At 38.0% G+C, this 20,120-nt stretch overlaps 1 protein-coding gene across 1 annotated transcript in view; it reads right to left on the bottom strand.

Moving 5' to 3' along the window:
* spns2 (SPNS lysolipid transporter 2, sphingosine-1-phosphate) overlaps window positions 1-20,120 on the bottom strand; it is a 76,194-nt gene that overhangs the window by 42,133 nt on the left and 13,941 nt on the right. The window contains exon 2 of the mRNA XM_067407157.1: window positions 10,473-10,538. Coding sequence (XP_067263258.1) covers window positions 10,473-10,538 — 66 coding nt within the window. The remainder of the gene's footprint in view (window positions 1-10,472; window positions 10,539-20,120) is intronic.

Below are 20,120 nucleotides of genomic sequence, written 5' to 3'. Positions count from 1 at the left end.
TGTCCAATGTGTGATGTATCATAAAACTATGTAAGGCACTAATCTTGCTAAATATTTTTCTGAACAACTTCTATTGTGAAAAGTGTTATTGCAACTAACAACTCCATTTTAAATAAAACAATGACTAAGCTTAAAGACACCCATAAACACATATTCTCACACATACACCTGCTGCATACCAATGCTGAAGAGAACAGAGTCAAAAGAATGAAAAATATTCTCGTTTTTTTTTGTGCCTGGATTCTCCTCTTTACTGTAAATCTGTCAGGGAGGTATTAGATGCTCTGTTCTCGGTGTCAAATTGCAACAACAATTCCCCTTTAAAATTACGTAACATTACAAAACTAAAACCTGTTGCTTCCTTTTTAAAACTCTACAGAGGATTTCAAGGAAATGTCTCTGAAGTTTCCATCTAAGGATGTTTCTGTGAAAAATGTTTAGCACATCGAAATGTCTACAGATATATCTGATGGAAATGCTAAATATAGATAAAAAAAATCACAATTTCCGCGTTTAAGTTTAGTGCATAAATTCTCTAATTAAAGGCCTGGTTTCACAGACAAGGCTTAGATTAAGCCTTGAAAAAAAACATTACTGGTGTGCATCTTGAGACAAAACAATGGCACTGACATATTTTAAGATATGTCAGTGCAAGTCTGGGACTAGGCTTTGTAAATGTATGAGTAAATGCCTTGAAAACGACTTTGGAAACACTTATTGTGAACTGCTTAACATTTTTACACGGCATTTTTGTAGTGTTTCTGTCAGATTTTTGCAGTGGCATTTGGCATCCAGACAGAAGCCGCTGTCATACCTAAGGATGTATCTGCGTATCTACCCAGAGACTCCTCCTTTGGATTTTTCTCACCTAACCTTCACGCTCATGCATACCTCTGTCAGAATTCCCCCTCAATGAAGGGCTTAGCTTATGCTTTCACCACAACACAAACACACAGACCTGCCTACCCGCTGAACATCACCGGCATTCCTCTCGTTTACTTCATTGCAGACCATTTCAAAAAAACTATTTCAGGCATCAGTAGTCTTGGCTTACCGGTGTGGGTGTGTTTGATTTATGTGTGTGAACGCACACATGTTTCTTTGCTTATTATATGCGAGTTGTTGGGTATAGCTTCCCTGAAAAAAGCCACACTGTTTGTAGATTACCAGAATTTAGACTTTTTTTTTTTTTGAAACACCACTATTAGCTCTGCCAAGGTTCTGGGGTGAACCCTTACAATTGTATGACCCGCATGTGGAAGTGGTGGTAAATGGTGTTAGGTTGTTACGCTTTTCAGCACTCACTATTAGCTCTCAGCTGCACTCGTGCCTTTCAACAGATCTGAGAGGGAGGAGAGGAGTGCCGCTGATAAAAGGAAGATCAACTCAACACTTTACAGCTGAATAGTGTTAGCAGAGAGAGTGTGTGGGACATTTACACGGTGTGTAGGCACATATTATGCACAGAAACACACTTTTCTTTGAAGAAACACAGTTGCACTTTTTACAACTTTATACACACAGAATAACAGCACCACAGCCTTGGCTTTCAATTGAATCCAGATGAAGATTTTTATTCAAAATTCTCATCGGTTTAGTGCACAGGAACTAATTTGGAGAAGCTATTAGCTTCCCAAGCTACCAGATAATCATAATTTTAAGTACTGTAGTTAATTTTGAACAGATTTATTTTCTATTTCTGTTCAACCAGAATCTTTTGATTCTTTTCATTAAAATGACTCATTCAAATTTTTCAGTAATGATCATTGAATGCAACAAATAAAACTAGAAAAACTCTACATAATTAAAACATAGTGGCGAAACAGCAACATTTAAAGGCCCACTGAAGTGCCTTGAAATGCGCAGCATTATTCAATGTGTTGACGTAATTTCCACTAAAACAGGAAGACAAGATGGGACATATCAAACAGCTCCGGCCAGAGCCATTGAGCTTGGAAAAAACGCGCATATGACCGGACTGGAGCAGACTTGTGTGCACGCTGCGATGGTTTGAGTGACACTAACATGAAACCAGACTTCATTCGCCTCAATGGAAAGCATATTTACACTTTCTGAATCATTCCCTTCCCCTATTTAGTGAACTTTGTGCCATTCACCATGTAAAAAATAGTAAATGTGTGAACAAATTACCGATTTTAGCCGCAGCTTCAGCGTCTAGTTATAATGTAGGGGGCGGGGTGCTTTAGATTCTAGAGAGCATTTGATTGGACAGAAAATCTGATGAGAAGCTGAAGTGCAGCGTCATCAAAATCATTGATCCATACTGGCGGAAGTAAAGAGACTGTAAGTTTTGAATATCTTCTAAATACGAATTTTGTTGTTGTTTTGGACCACACTAGCTTATATATAACAGTAAAGTTAACATATTCAAACTAAAAGCCAAAAAACTTCCATTTTGATATCATGGCAATTATTTCACCAAGCAGTAATCAACTGTCTGAACGAACTGATTTACTAAAATTAATGATGTGAAGCAATGAATTCTTTCTTCGGACAGGTTTTTTATTAAATGAATCATGTGAAGCAGTGAAACAATTATTTTGTATAAACTGTCGAAACAGAATGTTTAATTAAAATGAATCAGACTTCCCAAAACCGCTTGACAGACAGGACAGTTCAGGAGATTGTTTGATTCCTCCTTCACTTCACTCAGCGCTAATGCTTCATGCAAAACATAATGTGACACACACACACAAAAATTCATGTAGCATCACACTACACTGCTACTCTTTGGAAAAATAGCTTGTTACCGGAAAAGCAACATTATTGTGAAAAGAGCTGAGCCATTGTCACCCTTTTGGAAAATGTACTATAGTTAAATTGGTTGCATTACTATTTTTAGTCAATTACTTCCCGATAGTACACAGGAAATATATCCTGACACTGAAATTCCTTCAATATGGACATTAAAGGCATAAAAAGTAAACTGCACATAGGAAATTGCTTTAACTGTATTTTTATAATGTCCTTGGTTAGAAAGCAGAATTGAGAAGAGAAAAGATAATATCCTGTAATTTCCTTGCTTACGGCTGGTTAGACTCCGTGTTATAGTTGGGAGCTGGTGTGTGAGAAGCGTGGGATATGGGCTTTTTTAGTGGGTGTGGAGTTTTGCTCTCCAGCCCAGAGTTGTGCATCTAATGATAGGCCAGCATTCAAATGACAGAGTGTGTAAATGTGTGTGTGTGTGTGTGTGTCTAGGCCGAGGTCCTTGCCAAAGCTGTTTAAACCAATGTGACAAATTTACTCACATAATGGTAAGTCCAAATGCACACAAACCCTCACGTAGACACATATAATATGTCAAAGGATCACACCCATGTTCTCTCTCTCTCTGAATGTTCTGTAATAAATGATTTGACCTTGAGAGATGGGGCTGTATTGTGTGTGGATGGGTGGTTCTGTCCACAGGGGACAGAGAACAGACCCTCGCCTTGTATTGATTTGTTCATGTCTTCGTCATATAGCAAAATACACAAAGTTTGTGCAACGCCTAATCGAATTCTGATGTCTGAGGGATTTTGGGTGATTGTCAAAAATGCTTGACCACTGCGAGAGCTGCAGGAGAGCTTTTTACACACTCTCTCTATTCCTGTCTTCCATGTTTAGACGGAAAGACTCTTTAAATGTAAGAGAGGATTCCTTTGTGAATCTAATATGAATGAGGCTGGCATTTATGATTGGCGTGAAGCTCTGCGAGAGTGAGCTGAGAGGATCAGGGTGGGGTTTAAGGGGGATCAATGAAGCCCCGTCCCCTTTGAGACATGGCCTAAAAATTCCCAGTTTTGTCTTATTCACACACAAGAGCACACAATCTCACACAAGCAAGAAATGTCACGGTCATATTTCATCCCCAAGGTAAAATAAAAAATGAAATTACATAATTGGGCTGAAATATGACCCTGACATTAATTTGATTCAGGCTGATCTAAAGCAGATTCAAGCTGTAAGACCTACATATCTATTCATAGCATGTGCAGAGATGTGGATTCGGTGTATTGATTGCTCATTATCCAGTGTCAGAGCCAAGCTGATGGAAAGAGAAATTGGTTTTTATTTTTTCCCTCCATTTTCACATTGACACGGCTGTAGATCATTACATCTCTGTGCCATTGACAGTGGGAGTGATGAGCAGGGGCTGTGCTTTCCTTCTTTCATTTCCATTCCTCTCACTTAGTCTCCTTCCCTCTCTTTCAAGCACATCTCCTGCTGTCTCTTTCCTGCTGTGGAATCCATTTATTCATTTTTTAAATATTAGACACCTGTCAAATTGACAGTGCAGCAAAAACAGCTATGTGTCCGGTGTGAAACCTAATGATACAGAGAGACGAAGAAAGGAGGGATATCACAGTACAGCTGTGGTCTGAGTGTGAACAGCTGATAATACACAGATACAGTAGCTCCACGCTGTCTAGGCCAAAGAAATCAGAAACTGTAAGATCCACCATTAAAACGAAAGTTGAGAAGGGGACAATTGTGGCTGTATAAACATACAGTGGAAGTGCTGTACTACAGGAGGCCAGTGTGTCTGTGGTTGACATCTCACTTTTTAAATAATGTCTTTTAATGGCTCATGGCTATGTAAGCCAATATCCTGACAGTCACAATCCACACAGAAATTTCTTCTCAATATAGCACATTCTTTGTCTGGGTGGATGTAGTCGTACACCTGGGCTGCAGTCATTCACTTACAGACTGACTTGCCACAGACTGCAGCTATATACGACACATGCCCCAGACGGAGCGGCTAGACGGAGACATAGATGCAGCGGAGTCATGTCAGGATTCAAAAGCAGTGTTCGCTCCTGCAGTGACAGATGGGATAGGAGGCAACGGCAGACGCACACCTAACATGCAGACAAGAGCTGCCATCTTTGACCACAGGGCACTGACCTCTTGACCTTTAGAGCAATACATTCTAATTAGTCTCTACGGTACAGTCAGAGGTATGAAACAAATCATATCATATAGATTATTAGTTACTAATGCTCATACTCAAATCCCATAACCTTCAATATTAAAGTTTGGACATGTTACCTCAAATCATGCATATGGTTCAGATGTTTGCTATTACTTTTCTAAGAGACTGGACTTAGGATTTTTTTTTCCTCCTAGCAAATAATAAAATGAGTAAAAAACTTGGATAAATATATCACTGATACTTTGGGTGGGCTCTTTTGACCTGGGCCTGTAGCCAACACACTAACAACCACTCTGTACGACGAATGATCAATTAAAATAAAGCAGATTTGTTATGAGAAGCACTTATAAACCTGCTGTTGTCAACAAAAGAGAAGCTTCAAGGGCTCCCTGCGGTTTTCCGCCAACATTAAAGCTTGATGGTAAGTAATTATGACAGCCATAAGTATTGGTATTGTGGTTTTACAGTGGTATTGTAAAAAGATTATTATAATTTTAGCTGTTTTTAGTATTGTTTTTTTATTTACTACTATTAATAAAAATAATTAATTATTATTTTTTTTTTTTTCATAGTCATATTGATATAAATATATATAATCACAAAATATAGTAGTCAACATTTGAAGTGGATCAAAACAGTTAATCAAAGCTGTCCTAAGAACTAAGTTGTCCTAAAAAGAATGTTTTACGACAACTTTGATGAAAGGTTTTGATTCACTTCAAATGTTGACTACTGTATTTGGCCAAATCATGAAATTAACCCTACAAACAAGCACAGCAAACCTGAAACATTTGTTATCGCATTTTAAATCATAATCACAATTTCTACAAACATATAATTTTTCCCCCAAAATGAGCAGCCCTACTCTGAACCTCTTTAGTAACTGCATAGCAATGCCCTGGCAATTCACTGTTTAACCATCATAGTATGATGCATCGTTAAAAATAACTAGCTATTCACCAGTGTTTCTCGAAACTGGTCACACTTCTGTCATTCGAACCACGTTAGTTTAACAATACAGGACTGTCATTAATGACGTCATGCTTTTTCCAAGTAACAAAATTGTTCTGACATGCTGCTTGTGGCAAGCAGGGCGGGGCTGAGAGCCGTGGGAACGGAGCGAGACCGGTGGCAAAATTGCTAATAAGCGATTGCTAACCGGTCTAGAGTCTTACGGAGAAGCTCCAAAAGGATAAAATGAGGACTTTATTTTGTGTTTTGTTATGTTTATATGCAGCAGTTGTCCATTAGTGGCTGCTCCTTTACTTTCATTTTGTATTTGTTTATTTTGGTCTTTAAAATTATGTTGAACTTTCACTGGTTCCCGCCTCCTCCTTCCCCCAAGCCGAAATGAGGACTACTTCACTGTTTTTGTTCCCTTTCGTTTTGCTTAATTTGATGTTTGAATTATCCCGAGTTCTGATTGTTGACACGCTAAAATATATAGATTAAAATGTATATATATTTAAATGGGATTAAAGGTAAAGAATATACTGAATGTTAGCTTGCTTATTGAGAGCATAATCTATTTAAGGCCACATGTCATTTTAACAAGAAACTATGCTTCTAACCACAGCTTGAGAACTGTAGCTCCAACCATGTAAGTTTGCAAGGCTGTTTGCGAATGTTCTTTAGGAGTATGGTTTCGGGAAACGCCATATCCTTCAACTATGTTGGTAACAATGGTACTTGCGGTAGTTGGAGTTGAGTAACGATGCTTTTGGGAAATGCGCCCCTGATCATGTGATCATTGAAATGGCTGATGTTGGGCTGACATTTTTTTTTAATTATTTAGTTTATTATTATTGCCCTCAAAACAAGTGCAAACCTTTTAAACATTAAAATCAGTCCAGGTTTTAGATTGTGTAAGACTGAAGACCACCCACCTGACTAACCACAGACCACAGGAAATTTTAACATTATCCTGCCTAAAGCTCATCTCCATCCATCCATCTTCAGCAAATATTTCTCTTTTGGATGCAGAGAGGCCATCAAGATTCCCCACACCCACCCCTTAAAATGCCGATGTCACCTACCAAACAAAAGAGCAGGAGGAGGCCCTCAGGACAGTAATAACATCCAAGTTTACCCTCTCTTTCCTCATTCTATCTTCATTATTTCCATTTTCTGTCTTGCAGACACCCTGGACTGCCTGCAGGTATTGTGGCTAGCAAACAGTCAATTCTTTTATTGTGTCAACAATAATTGCTCTTTCTCACTAATCTGAAATTAAAATCTCTTAGTCTGATAAAGATTTTGGTTAAAACTCCATCAGGGCAAAAGAAATAAAGCATAAGAGAGCATTGTGAATGGGATCAGATCTAGAAGGTCTAGTCTTTGTTGATATGGAGGTGATTGACAGGTATGAGAGCCACAGGCAAGATCTCAATGTAAAGCCCTGTAAAGTCAATATTGCCCTGATAAGGTTACATGCGAGGAGTCTGTGTGTCAATATCAAGTATAGACACACATTTGTCTGGAAATATGACACTGGGCATCACTTGAAGGACACAAACCAGACGTGTATCATATGACCAATATTTTACATATGTGAAATATTTTTGCAGGGACCTTTCTGGCACTGAATCTTTTGTTAATATGAGTGATCTGCTCACCGCATTAGATCAATGATGCATGAGGCCTGAATCACTCTGTGTTGAGCTAAGGCTTGCGGTATATGACCTCATGTGGTACTGGATACTCCAGTCTTTCCACAGGACATCATTCACAGATTTACTGTATAGTTACTTCCTTTTGTTATGACAATGGCACAACGTCATGACAGATCGACTCTCAAAGAATTGGCTTTTGAGTTTAATTATATTATGAAAAGCTTCCTCCTCCCAAACTGTCACTGTATTTCACCTCCTGTTTTATGGTAGACTGCCTTAGTCAGCTATTCCTCAAGACATTCCTTAAGACATTAATCTTTTTATGTCATGTGCACTTTAAGACATCCTGCCACAGTCTGTAGATTTTGGGAAGTCTAGGTCTGTCAAACTAACAGATGTGTCTTTCTGTGCCTAAAAGAGGTATACTGCAAAAAACAGTAACAAAAAAAAACAGGCTTTTTATCTTGTTTCACAGTAAATATATCTAAAAACGCTTTCACTTGTTCATTAAGGTAAGTTAAACACACACTGTGCCACTTAAACCAATCAGAGTACATCAGAATAGGACACACTCCAGTTGATCTCACACCATCCCTTCAACCAACTTTTCACACTGAGGTTCTCAGCCAGTGACCAGAGCATCTGAAATTTCGTTGAATTGTGTGAAGAATGAGGTCAGACTGGGATCAGAGGCCAAACTAAACCTACCACAGACAATTTCTCTACAATATATACATACACTTCTAAACAAAGGGACTTTACCCTGCTCATATTTTTCTAGGTGGCATAGGATGTGGTTTGCTTTGATATTTTGTATATATATATATATATATATATATATATATATATATATATATATATATATATATATATATATATATATATATATATATATATATATATATTATGCACGTAACAAAAAACCTGGTAAAACAATAAGAAAACTAAGAAAATTCATCACTCCATTCCATTTCCATTTTTGTTTGTGTTATTGTGTTTCTTACCAGGTTTTTGGTCTCCCCACCTAAAAAGTACAAATTTAACCCCTAGTTAGAGAGAATCTTGTGACAGTTTCACAGAATGAGAGGTGCCATCCCTCTTGCACCATATAGACCTATAATTGGCTGCCATGCTGTCAAAGCATGAAAAGAAGCACCAATTCCCTGTTGAGAATCAACATATAGAACTTTCCAACCAGTCATTCACTTTATGGTTAGCCTGAGCCAAGCAGAATTGTAATGTTTATTTGCTACCAATTACAGACTAATCAAAAACACAATTTTTTTCAGTGAGTGACAGTAGTCTAAATTGGTCAGCTAAGCAAAACAGAATTCTTTCTTTCGGCCTTATAGAATGAACGTTTTCTGTTGTACATCTCACTCATCTCTACAGTCAGTTATATAATATAATTGAGTTGAATAGAGCTGGATGTCTCATTAAAAAAGTCCCAAAGCATGATTATTTTCCCCCCTTTTCTATATTATTTTGACTAAACTCTTAAAGCCAAAATCAAATTTAGACAACAAAACAAAAGAAGCTTAAAAGAAGAATTGTAAGAGGTAAAGTTTTTACTGTATTATTTAAAAAAAAATGCAGCCTTATTGAGCATTATTTCAAAAACACGAAAAAATCTTACCAACTACAAACTTTTGAATGACAGCGTATATACATTATAATATAAATAAATGTATATTATATTTATTAATCATTTTTTTCTCATCTTAAACAGTAAAAGTTCTTCTCAAGTAAATGTATCTTGTTTTAAGAGGTGTAGATTTTTAGATTTAGGCTATTTCACCCAGAATCAAAACATCCCACTCTTAAATATTGAAAGATTTATGTGCTGAGGTCTCTATGGGCCAGTTGTTCTAATATTTTCAAACCAAATGAATGGGGGCAATAGATAAACATTGAGCTGGATCTGAATCCCAGACATCCCCGACTATGCTAGTGCTCAATGAGCCTCTGTATATGTGTGCTTGTTGTATATTCTTTCCTCTGAATATGACGTGTCTGACAGTGTCTCTGTGTGCACAGACAGGTATGTGTGTGAACATGAACACGAGTACAGTTTGTGTCCAAAAGGACCTCCACACAGTGACTCTCCTTCACAAAAGCCATTTGACGTGGACCCAACCCAGTTCAGGAAGCCCAACTTAACAGCCTCCAAAAACCCCCACCTGACCAAGCGCAAACCTGCCGCTTGAACACTGAAACCTCTCATTCACCTCCCTCCGTATACATCCACTGATTCCTCAGCCACCACAAATAACCTTTAATGATGTCATAATGTGTTACACATCACTGTCTTCTGCATATAATGAGTGGACGATTATTAGTCATTTTTTAATTTTAGCCGTTATAAACGTTAGCAAAAACCGCATGGATCGCTGAGCTAACAACAGCTCTGTGTGTTTTCCAGAATAAACTAGTCTTTTCCTCCCATTAAAAGTGGACTTGCACCGCTGGGCATCCACTGCAGTACTATTACAGTTTCCTGTAACAACCAGGCTAAAAGAAAAAAACATTTACAGCTTCCCCTGAACAGTTTTACTGAACCATACTGTGGTCTTTTTCCTTAATAGAAATATTGGAAAATCTATGTAATGTTTTTGCACTGTTGAATAACGGGGTGGGTCTCCATCTAATCCAAACAACTGTGGCAGACCTCTGCTTTGTTAAACCCAAACAAATACTTCAAGCGCAGTCAATTAAACTGGCTTTGGTGAGGAGGAAGGTGGAGCTGGACCACCTCATCCAGCATTTTTTTTTTTCACTCCTTTGTTATCCCTGTCCTGCAAGGAGCTTAATGGATTTTAGTCTTCTCTTCCACCTCGTGTCAGTGATATAAGTCAGTGAGTCTGCGTTTGCATGCTGCATGATTGCAAAACCACGTAATTATGGGATTATGCGAGACTTACCTGTTTGCAACAAGCCTGCTCCGCTGTCACCAACTTTGAAATGTTTCTGTATGTCAAGGAGGACGCCTGAGAAACAGAGACAGGGAGAGATTAGAATTCATGCTCTGATGTAAATTTTGGCCTTTAAGCGCAACAATTTGTGTTAAGTAGAGCATCTGAGTCTCTTTTCAGAGAAATAATTACTGAATGAACTTTCAGGCATCTTTTGTGCTAAGCAATTTAAAGAATTAAAAACATTGACAGGTGTTTTTTTTTTACATTTCCTTGTGATCCTCAATAACAGAACAATCATAAGCTTATGGATGAACACACGCACTTCTACACTGGGCTGTTTGAGCAATCCTTCATCAAAATTAGGGGTGCACTGATATTACAATTCTGGCCATAATGATAAACTGCTAATTCTTTTCAAGCTAATAGTGGCAACAAATAGCCAAAATAAATAAATAAATAAATGCTGCAGGTGCATTTAAGAGTCTAAACATGAATGTACAATATGCAGAAATGAATATTATTCTTTAACATTTGCATTTACATTACATTTACATTTATGCATTTGGCAGACACTTTTATCCAAAGCGACTTACATTATATTATACATTTGTATCTGAGTATGTGCAATCCCTGGGATCAAACCCATGACCTTGGTATTGCTAGTGCCATGCTCTAACCACTGAGCTACAGGAAAGTTTTTAATAAAGGTTATGATATATATATTATAATTAAAAGTATAAAATATAAAGCAAATTTTTAATTTTTAATTAATCTATGCTGAGTTAAAAACAGCACAAGTTAGGTTGAAAATGGACAAACCCAGGAATTGGGTTGTTTTGACCCAGCGGTTGGGTTAAATGTTTTATTTAACTCAACTATTGTTTAACAGTGTTATTAAATTATTTCAGATTTAAAGGGATAGTTCACCCACAAATGAAAATTTTATCATCATTAACTCACCCTCAAGTTGTTCCAAACCTGTATAAATGTCTTTGCTCTGTTGAACACAAAGGAAGATATTTTGAAGAAAGTTTGTAACCAGGTCACTTTGAAGCACTTCCATAGACTTCCACAGTAGGAAAAAAAATACTATGGAAGTCAATGGTGCCCCAGAACTGTTCAGTTTCCCACATTCTTCAAAATATATTCCTTTGTGTTCAACAGAACAAAGAAATGTATACAGGTTTGGAACGAGTGTGAGAAAATGATGACAGAATTTTCATTTTTGGGTGAACTATCCCTTTGAGAACTTTGAGCGAGCATTACATGATGACAAAGGTTATCTTAATCTCAAGAAGTAATGATTTCAATCAGTTCAGTAGCAATATTTTTTTAAAACCATTCCTTGTACATATGTATCTTTTGTTTAATCTGACCATATCATGTTGCTCTGTGGTTTGTTGCTGTAGTTATGTGTGTGTGTTGGCCAGGAATCCGAAGGGCTTTTGATAAGGGCATTACTCCCTTTTTAGTGTAATTGCAGCTTTCGTGTTGCTGCCTTCAAATCATCAGTCACTCATCTCCGCGTTCCTTCTTTTTGATCACTTTAAAGTGAGAAATTAAGCCTCTGGAGCTCTTTAACTGACTAACTCTTCTCAGACATATGCTTTGATCTTTCATTTCTGAAAAGCACACAGCAATCAAGCACTTCTAAATGCAGGAGAGGCTGTAAACAGGGTCTGTGACTGACAGCCAATGAAATTAGACAAGAGCGATAGAGATCCAACATGCTTGATGTTATCTCTGTTGTTATCTTTCTGAATCACTGAGCAATCTTGATTGAAAAAAGGCGAAGAGGAAGACATCCGCTTCACAGGCTTCCCGCAATTCACACGCACCCGGATCAAACACCTAATGCCGCAGAAATGTCTCTTAATTAACTTCTCTGTGCTGCCTGACTAATTACGTCATGCTTTTTAGGTCTTATACAAACACAGACACATAACACAGGAGTGGCTGTGAGAAATAAAAATAGCAATTTGTTTCTGTTGCTGTGGTGGCTTTAGTCATCTTCGAGTTTCGTCTCGATTGCTTTGCGGGTTCCCATCGCCACCCGTTTTGACTTGTCACTGGCACATTGTAGCAAAGACGTACTGAGAAGAAGCACTTTGGCAGGTGCAGGCATGTCCGCACAATGTGACATATGTAACATTCCTGTCACACGAGTCACGCCACCTGCTCGCATTCCAGTTCAGCTTGTGTATTTCCTTACTGTCTGCAACTCAAGGTATATTCACACGGTTTCTTTCTCTTTTCTTTTTTATATTGAGGACATACAAATTCCTTTGTTGCACTTTAAAAGGACATTTTAATTAATTGTTTTCTATATATTTTATTAAACTACACTAAAATGCTGGGTTAAAATAACCCAAGTTGGGTTGACAATGGACAAAACCCAGCAATTGGGTTGTTTTGACCCAGCGGTTGGGTTAAATGTTTGCCCAACCTGCTGGGCAGTTTTATTTAACCCAACTATTGTTTAAAAATTATTATATGGCTGGCAAAATAGGTTGAAAATTAAAAATCAGACACATAATTATAGAGGCAACAATAATATTTAAAAGGTGAACATTTATTAAGCAATTCAATAAATGTTTATTGTTTAATTATCATTCATTAAACTTATTAATAAATGTTCATTTATTAAACATATTAATAAATGTTAATTTCCAACATATTTTGGGTTCATTTTAAGCAAGTAATACAGTCATTTTTAAATGTAATATTTTAGTACAGGGTTTTTCTAACTTGTTAGTGGGTTTATGGAAAGCTAATAATTAAATCATAAAAATTAAAATTAAGAAATCATTTTAAAATAAATACTATTAAAAAAAACACTTACTAAAATTGTTTATTTGTTTAGCTACATCCCATTAATTGACATTAGATTACCACGAACATGCAAATGTGTTGTTAAATTATTGAGATTCCTACATTCACTTCCAGCGTTTAAAATGATTTTTTTTTTTTTTTTTTTTAACAATTCCTGTCTTGCTTTTTAAAAGGCTGCTAATGAACTTAAAACACTTTGAAACTTGATGCAAAACATCTTGATTTAGCAGATTTGGAAAGCCAGGGCTCATTGAGAAAATATGCCAATGGCAACATTTCTGCAAAAGTATATTACGTTGCTTCTTGCACGTTTGTCCAGGAAATGTCCAGGGAGTGGTACTAAAAGTGTGTTATGTTATATCTATAACAGATACACATGAATCTGGCAACGTTTTATTATCTTGGTTGTTGTATTTATTGCGGCATTTCGGAAATTAAATTCCCAGTGGATGACGCTAAAAGGTTAATGCTCCGTTGAATTTTAAAATAACGTTCCACCTACACTAAACCCTACCTGACCAATAACAATAACCATTTTAGATTGTTTCATTTAGCTCTTTTATCATGATATGCATTTCACGAGACTCGTGAGCTAGTTTGTGTTATGTGATGCAGGTTATGTGACGCAAGTGTCACAATGTATAAGTTCACAAATCATATACTATGGTAAAAGTGTTTTTAGTTCATAACATAGTATTGTGTGAAAATGAATTTTTAATTATCATAATTTTTGTGAACAGTAATAAAAGTCATTGGTGTTTTACTGCCACTAGCTGGAAATTGTAGTGAATTGTATGTATAGGTACATTTTTTTTGCCAAAATATAGGCAGAGGCACATTTTTCCTGTGAGCCTAGGTTGGATACGGTGGGCGTTGGCTTCCACTGTCCTTCTCTATGCTCAGGAGCGGGTGGTCCCACCCTCTTTCCATTAGTCTAATCTGAAGCAGTGTACTAATTACCTTGGTCACACTCCTCCATTGCCCCCCATCCCTCAATCCCTCTGTCTCTCCCTCTCTTCCCACTGGGAGGGGGATCCCTGTGCCAGATGGTGCTGCGTTTCTCCTCTTTCAACCGAGACTGCACCTGCCCACCCTCACGCCTGCCAATGACACAACCTCAACCACCACGCTCTTCCCACAGGCACAACTGATGCAAACTGATGATATGTTTGGAGATATGAAATATGTCCTTATTTAACATTAAGGAAAGACTTTTTAACTGGAAGAGACTGGTACTAGTAGGTCAGTGTGTACACCATTAGAGCAACTGTCATGTTAGTGAATAATGTTCTGTGTTTGGCAGACGATACTGTCCATGTGTGATTTGCCCTAAATTCTTCTCTCTCTATCTTCTTTTCTGGCTCTCTGATAAAGATACACTGCTCAGAGAAAACATGGCAACACCTTGAAACTTTTCAGAGAGAGCTGTCATGAAGCATCTAAGGTGCAACAGTTCTGACTACATCTTGCATCATACTGTAAAATGGTGGGCGATGCCACGCAAGGTGATGCAAATGCCCCAAATGGCACCAGTAAAATCATCGACCTTCTAGTGTCCGCCTTGATGCCGCCAACCCTGAGGTGTTGCCATAGTAACACACTGAGGAGGGAAAGGTCTGTTGGCGATTGGTCAGATCAGACTGACTAAGGTGGAAAAACAGATCTACGGTTGTTTTGCTTGGCAAAACTTTATCTAATGCTTACATGGAAAAGATCTGTCAGCTTTGGCTGATACGGTCACTTGCATTGCACTTTGTTGCAGCTTATTTTGGAGTTGCTTTACTAAGATGCAGAAACCGCAACAGATACTAAGAGGCAAAAGAATGCTGTCCTGCCTGTTGTGACTGTTCAATGGCTGTTGACTCTTCAGTGATGTGTTTTGTTTGCAGTAGATCAGAGTGTAAATTTCTATTACAACATAACGCCACATAAGATTGGCTGAGATATAATCAGTTTTCTAGATAAAGAAATCTGATCATCTAAAATAAACTTGTTTTACCTGATAACAGATAAATACACTTATGGAGGCAGTTTTTTGTTTGGGGACAAATTTGTCCTGACCAAACCTTCATTTATGTGGGGACATCTGAGGGGAAAAAAAAAACAAAAAACGTTTTGAATATGTTTAATGGGTATGTCCCCATTTAAAGTATGCTTTACACTCTATCTATTCAAATGCACTAGGCATTAAAGGGATAGTTGATGAGTTTTTCTTCTGTTCAACACAAAAGAAGATATTTTGAAGAATATGGGTAACCAAATCATTGATGGGCCTCACTGACTTTCATAGTATGGAAAAAAAAAAAAAATACTATGGAAGTCAATGGAGCCGATCAACTGTTTGGTTATACGGACATTCTTACAATAATCATCTTTTTTGCTCAGCAGAAGAAAGAAACTCATACAGGTTTGGAACAACTTGAGGGGTGAGATTGACATATCTGGACATACATTTGTATAATGACATGGGTATGACATAGGTATTACAAGGAGAGGGTGACTTATGGGGTAGGAGTAGTGTAGGGCGATAGAAAGTACAGTTTGTACAGTATAAAAACCATTACGCCTATATGGAATGTCCCCACAATTCACAAAAACAAATGTGTGTGTGTGTGTGTGTGTGTGTCTAATTAATTGTTATGTTCTATATTATTCATTATGAAATATGTTGATGATAAATAGAATCATACTGCAGGGTAGATAATGTATGATGTCATTTATTGTTATTAAACCCTAGTTTAATTAATGCAAAAGGCTCATTTTGCAAATTCCATTTAATATCAATGAAGTCATGGACTCGGATTAGAAATAAAAATAAATTAAACCCACAAATTCAGATTCAAATAAACATTTGCTCACAAATCCCACAATAAAACTGCAATGCAAACAAATTGTGGTGTGAGAAAGAGCGTCTTTTGTTTTCTAGCACACTAGTTTCATTATTCTAAATGCTAATGAAACATTGACCCATTCATGTAGGTCTCCATCTTATCAGCCGATTTGTGCAGTGAAACGGCGATATGCTAATGTTGATGCTGTTGCGTAAGATGCAGTGCATATGAATGATGCTTTTTGCTATAATGCTTTCATAGTGATGTCCCCAAGAGAGCCCTTGGACAATGACCAGTGGACTGACCAATAGCATGTTTGAAGAAAGCTCTGAGGGGTCAGGATGAGCAAATCAGTTCTGTTAATGTGTCTAGTGCTATTTCAAATCTCATGGGAGTTCATTCGAGTGAAGCTGTTTAATGGATCCTGGATGCTGGAGGAGAAGCCCTCCTGCATTTGATTTACACCAAGTCATGTGATGCTATCTTTGTTTGGACCCACTTTTATCTGATCTAATATGAGGAAGCCAGGCTATGAATTTAAGTGCTTGTTTGGGTAGTGTATGTTCTTGTATATTATGAGCGCATCCATGCCAAGAAAGACCAAGAGGTTTATGTTTTGATATACTAACCTTCTCTGAGGTGAACTGGCGATATGTCATCACTTTTTTTGAGTGTGTGAGAAACAGTTTATATGTATAAACCATCCATTCATTTGAACAGGAAGTGGTTCACCGGCTGAAATTCCAATACGGTCAAAATCTGAAACGCAAACATCACCTATTCATCTGACAGATGCTCAGACAATGACAAACATTTTTCTTAGTATTCAGACACAAAAACTCATTAAGGTGGGGATAGTGCATTAATGCACACAACACCCTGTTCTTATTCTTGCACACAGACACGTCATCGTACAGACCCAGAGGACTGTCTGGTCGTCTGGGGAGAGAGAACGAAAACGAGAATCATTGAGTGCTAGGACAGACCTCATTTTACAATCCCCAAAAGAGAGACGATAGACCTGAGCAACCCCCGGTGCTATTTCAGGGCTAGGAGAAGTAGGTTAGGATAAATGCATAGCAACAGAGGCTGGCCGTCCTATATACTGTAACTGAGAGGATGAGGTGAGAAGAAAGGCAACTGGAAGGAAAGCAAAGCTCGGTATATTCAGAACCCTGTGAGGAGATTTTACTGAGAATGAACTGCGTCTAATGTAGCATTGTTTATTTGCCCTCACTCCACCACTGCAATCCAGATACCGGAAACAGGTTTTTAAAATGCAGAAAATGTGCTCAGATTCACATCACATTTGTATTATGCCAAGTTATAATGTTCTTCTCCATTATTTGATCATCATTTAAAAAACAACTGGTGCCATGATCAACAGAAATGCATACTAATGTCTTTTAAATTAAAGCTGCAGTCTGTAAGTTTTGCCTGTTTGTCACCATCTCTGTTTGAAACCCGCAATTGCAGTTATTTGCAGAATTATTATCTTTACGTGGGTTGTGCCTTGGCACGACTCCTCAGCGCAGATTAATCTAATGTTTGCTGTCAGTCACCACATACCAGTACTTCGGAATCACAGATTCTATGTCTTGGAAGTATGACCAAAATAAGAATTTTCACTGGAAAATGTCATCTGAACAAGTAAGTAACATGTCTGCCACTTTTGTTCAGACCAACTGAGAAAAAAAAAAAGCAATAAATCGCACTGCCAATGGTGACTAAATCTAACAATTCCTTAGTTTGGATCACGTCAAACCGTGCAAATTATTATTATTGTTATACTTTGGGACTCCTTCTCTATGTAAACAGACATAATGACGCAAAGACGAACTGCTGCATGCTCGAATTTCCCATGGAAACCCACCAGTACCATTCGGATTAGGAAACAAGCATACTGTTGTGAATCGGGCTAAGGTAAGGAGATAGTTATGTACTTATTCAAAAATTGACTTTGGATCACTTTTAACTAAAAAAAGTTACGGACTGCAGCTTTAAATGCAGTATAGCATAATTACAACAGACACACAGTGAGTTTTAGTATGTAATGGTAAGACATAAATGTATGCATTCCTGTAGCTCAAACAGTAGAACATTGCGCAAGCAACGCCAAGGTCATGTGTTTGAGGGAATGCATGAACTGATAAAACGACTTGAATGCAATGTAATTCACTTTGCTTAAAAGCATCTGCCAAATGCATGATGCATGTAAACTTACATCGCGAAAGATTGCAGATGGTTAGTCGCAGGGTTTTGCATTGCAGTATTTCACGTAAAAGAGGCAATCATTTTGAATTAATGATTGATAATTGAATAGATAATTGAATTAAGTGTGTTGTTTTAGCACCCGATTAACTAAAGAAGCGATGTGAATCATCAAATTCAAAGCACAATTATCAAAGCATATTATCCTCCATCATTTGATCACTATTTGATGAATTACTGCTGCCATGTTCAATAGATACAATGGATGCAAAAATCTCCTTCAGTTTAAATCTACAATGAGGTTAATTAACTTAAAAACTAAAATAAGAAACGTCTTTTAAATGTTATAATTTAGTACCTGGTTAAACTGGATTGCAGATGGTTTGTAAATAAGATGCAGGGTTTTGTGCTGCAGTACTGCATAGCACAACTGTTTCAAATTTGCCCCTGCGTGTATGTGTGTGTGTGTGTGTGTGTGTGTGTGTGGTAGGTCAAACTGCAGTACAAATGAAATGTACATTTCCATATCCTGTGTAATGCTACTCTTTGCGGTAAGAGAATGTTTCCTCTCTGCTCTGTTATGAAGTTCTCTCCCTCATTCTTTTCATTCTACCAAACCACTGGTACACTGTTCGGCTGCTGACACATCCTGAAGCTCTCGTCCTCCTATTTTCTTTTCCTCCTTTCCCATCCCATCCCCTTCTCTGCTTCTCTCATCAACTAGGGGTGATCCTTCTTAAAGTGTCACAGGAATTGATGTAACAACACCCCAGCACGGAGAAGCTACACATGTGCGAAAGCGAGAAAAAGACTGTTCCCGTGTTAACCCTTCCCAGCTTCTCTGCAAAATGTCTACCCTCTTACACCGAGCCAAACCTTTGAGAGTGCAGTGGCAGGGTAAGAGCTGACCACAAATATGCTGGTCTGTTCTTGGCGAGTTCCTGACCGCCGTGTCCATCGATATCCCGCAAAGCGGCGCATGCTTTTTCCACTCAGCCTTTTAACCACCACACAGCCCGTATAAACACAGTGCAGATGTCAGAGGAGCGGGGGTGTTTTAGCGGGCGTTTGCGGGTGTGGGTGTTTTGGAATTCCCTCACCATTTTATACCAGTAGTTCCTCATTACTGCCTCACCCTCAGGCGGGCTGCCAGTCGGTGTATCATGCTGTACACTGCACTGCTGGTCCGAGACTGGTTTTAAGGTGTGTGTGCATGAAAAATGTGAATTCGCAATCACGAATGCACAGAAAGTGTATTTCATAACCCCAGACACATTCGCTGTGTTTAGAAATACTTGCCTAGAGAGTGTAAATAAGCTGTGCACTGCAGGCTTCTTCAGCAAAACACAGCTATTCTAGACCGCATCGCTTGCTTTTAAATATTGCATAAAATATTGCTCTTCTAGAGGTGCTTTGCAGAAACAGCATAGTATTTGGGCATTAATAATTCATAAGAGAATTATCCTCTGGAGTGTGAGCCCATGTGTCAGACGTATAGCTGTGCAGTGGTCAGAACGCACTGGAGCGCAGAAAAATCCCCAGGCTGCCTGATTCCCCCCTTAGATACTCAACATCACTGTCGGAGTGTGTATGGTCAGTGAATGTATGGTAGCAGATATATAACAGTACACTTATTCCTTACACACTGGTACAGAACTAGAGTAGTTTTCCCGACAGACACAATGTTTAGCAACAGTAAATATTGGCAGTAATGTTCACTATACATTTATTTCACATGGAGGCTTTAAATGTGCTGCTCGTTTCATTAAATAAGCTACTG

Source organism: Chanodichthys erythropterus, chromosome 13 (assembly GCF_024489055.1).
Source record: "Chanodichthys erythropterus isolate Z2021 chromosome 13, ASM2448905v1, whole genome shotgun sequence".
In the NCBI taxonomy this organism is placed as follows: Eukaryota; Metazoa; Chordata; class Actinopteri; order Cypriniformes; family Xenocyprididae; genus Chanodichthys; species Chanodichthys erythropterus.
Note: the sequence above shows the minus strand (reverse complement) of the source record. Positions and strands in the feature narration are given on the sequence as shown.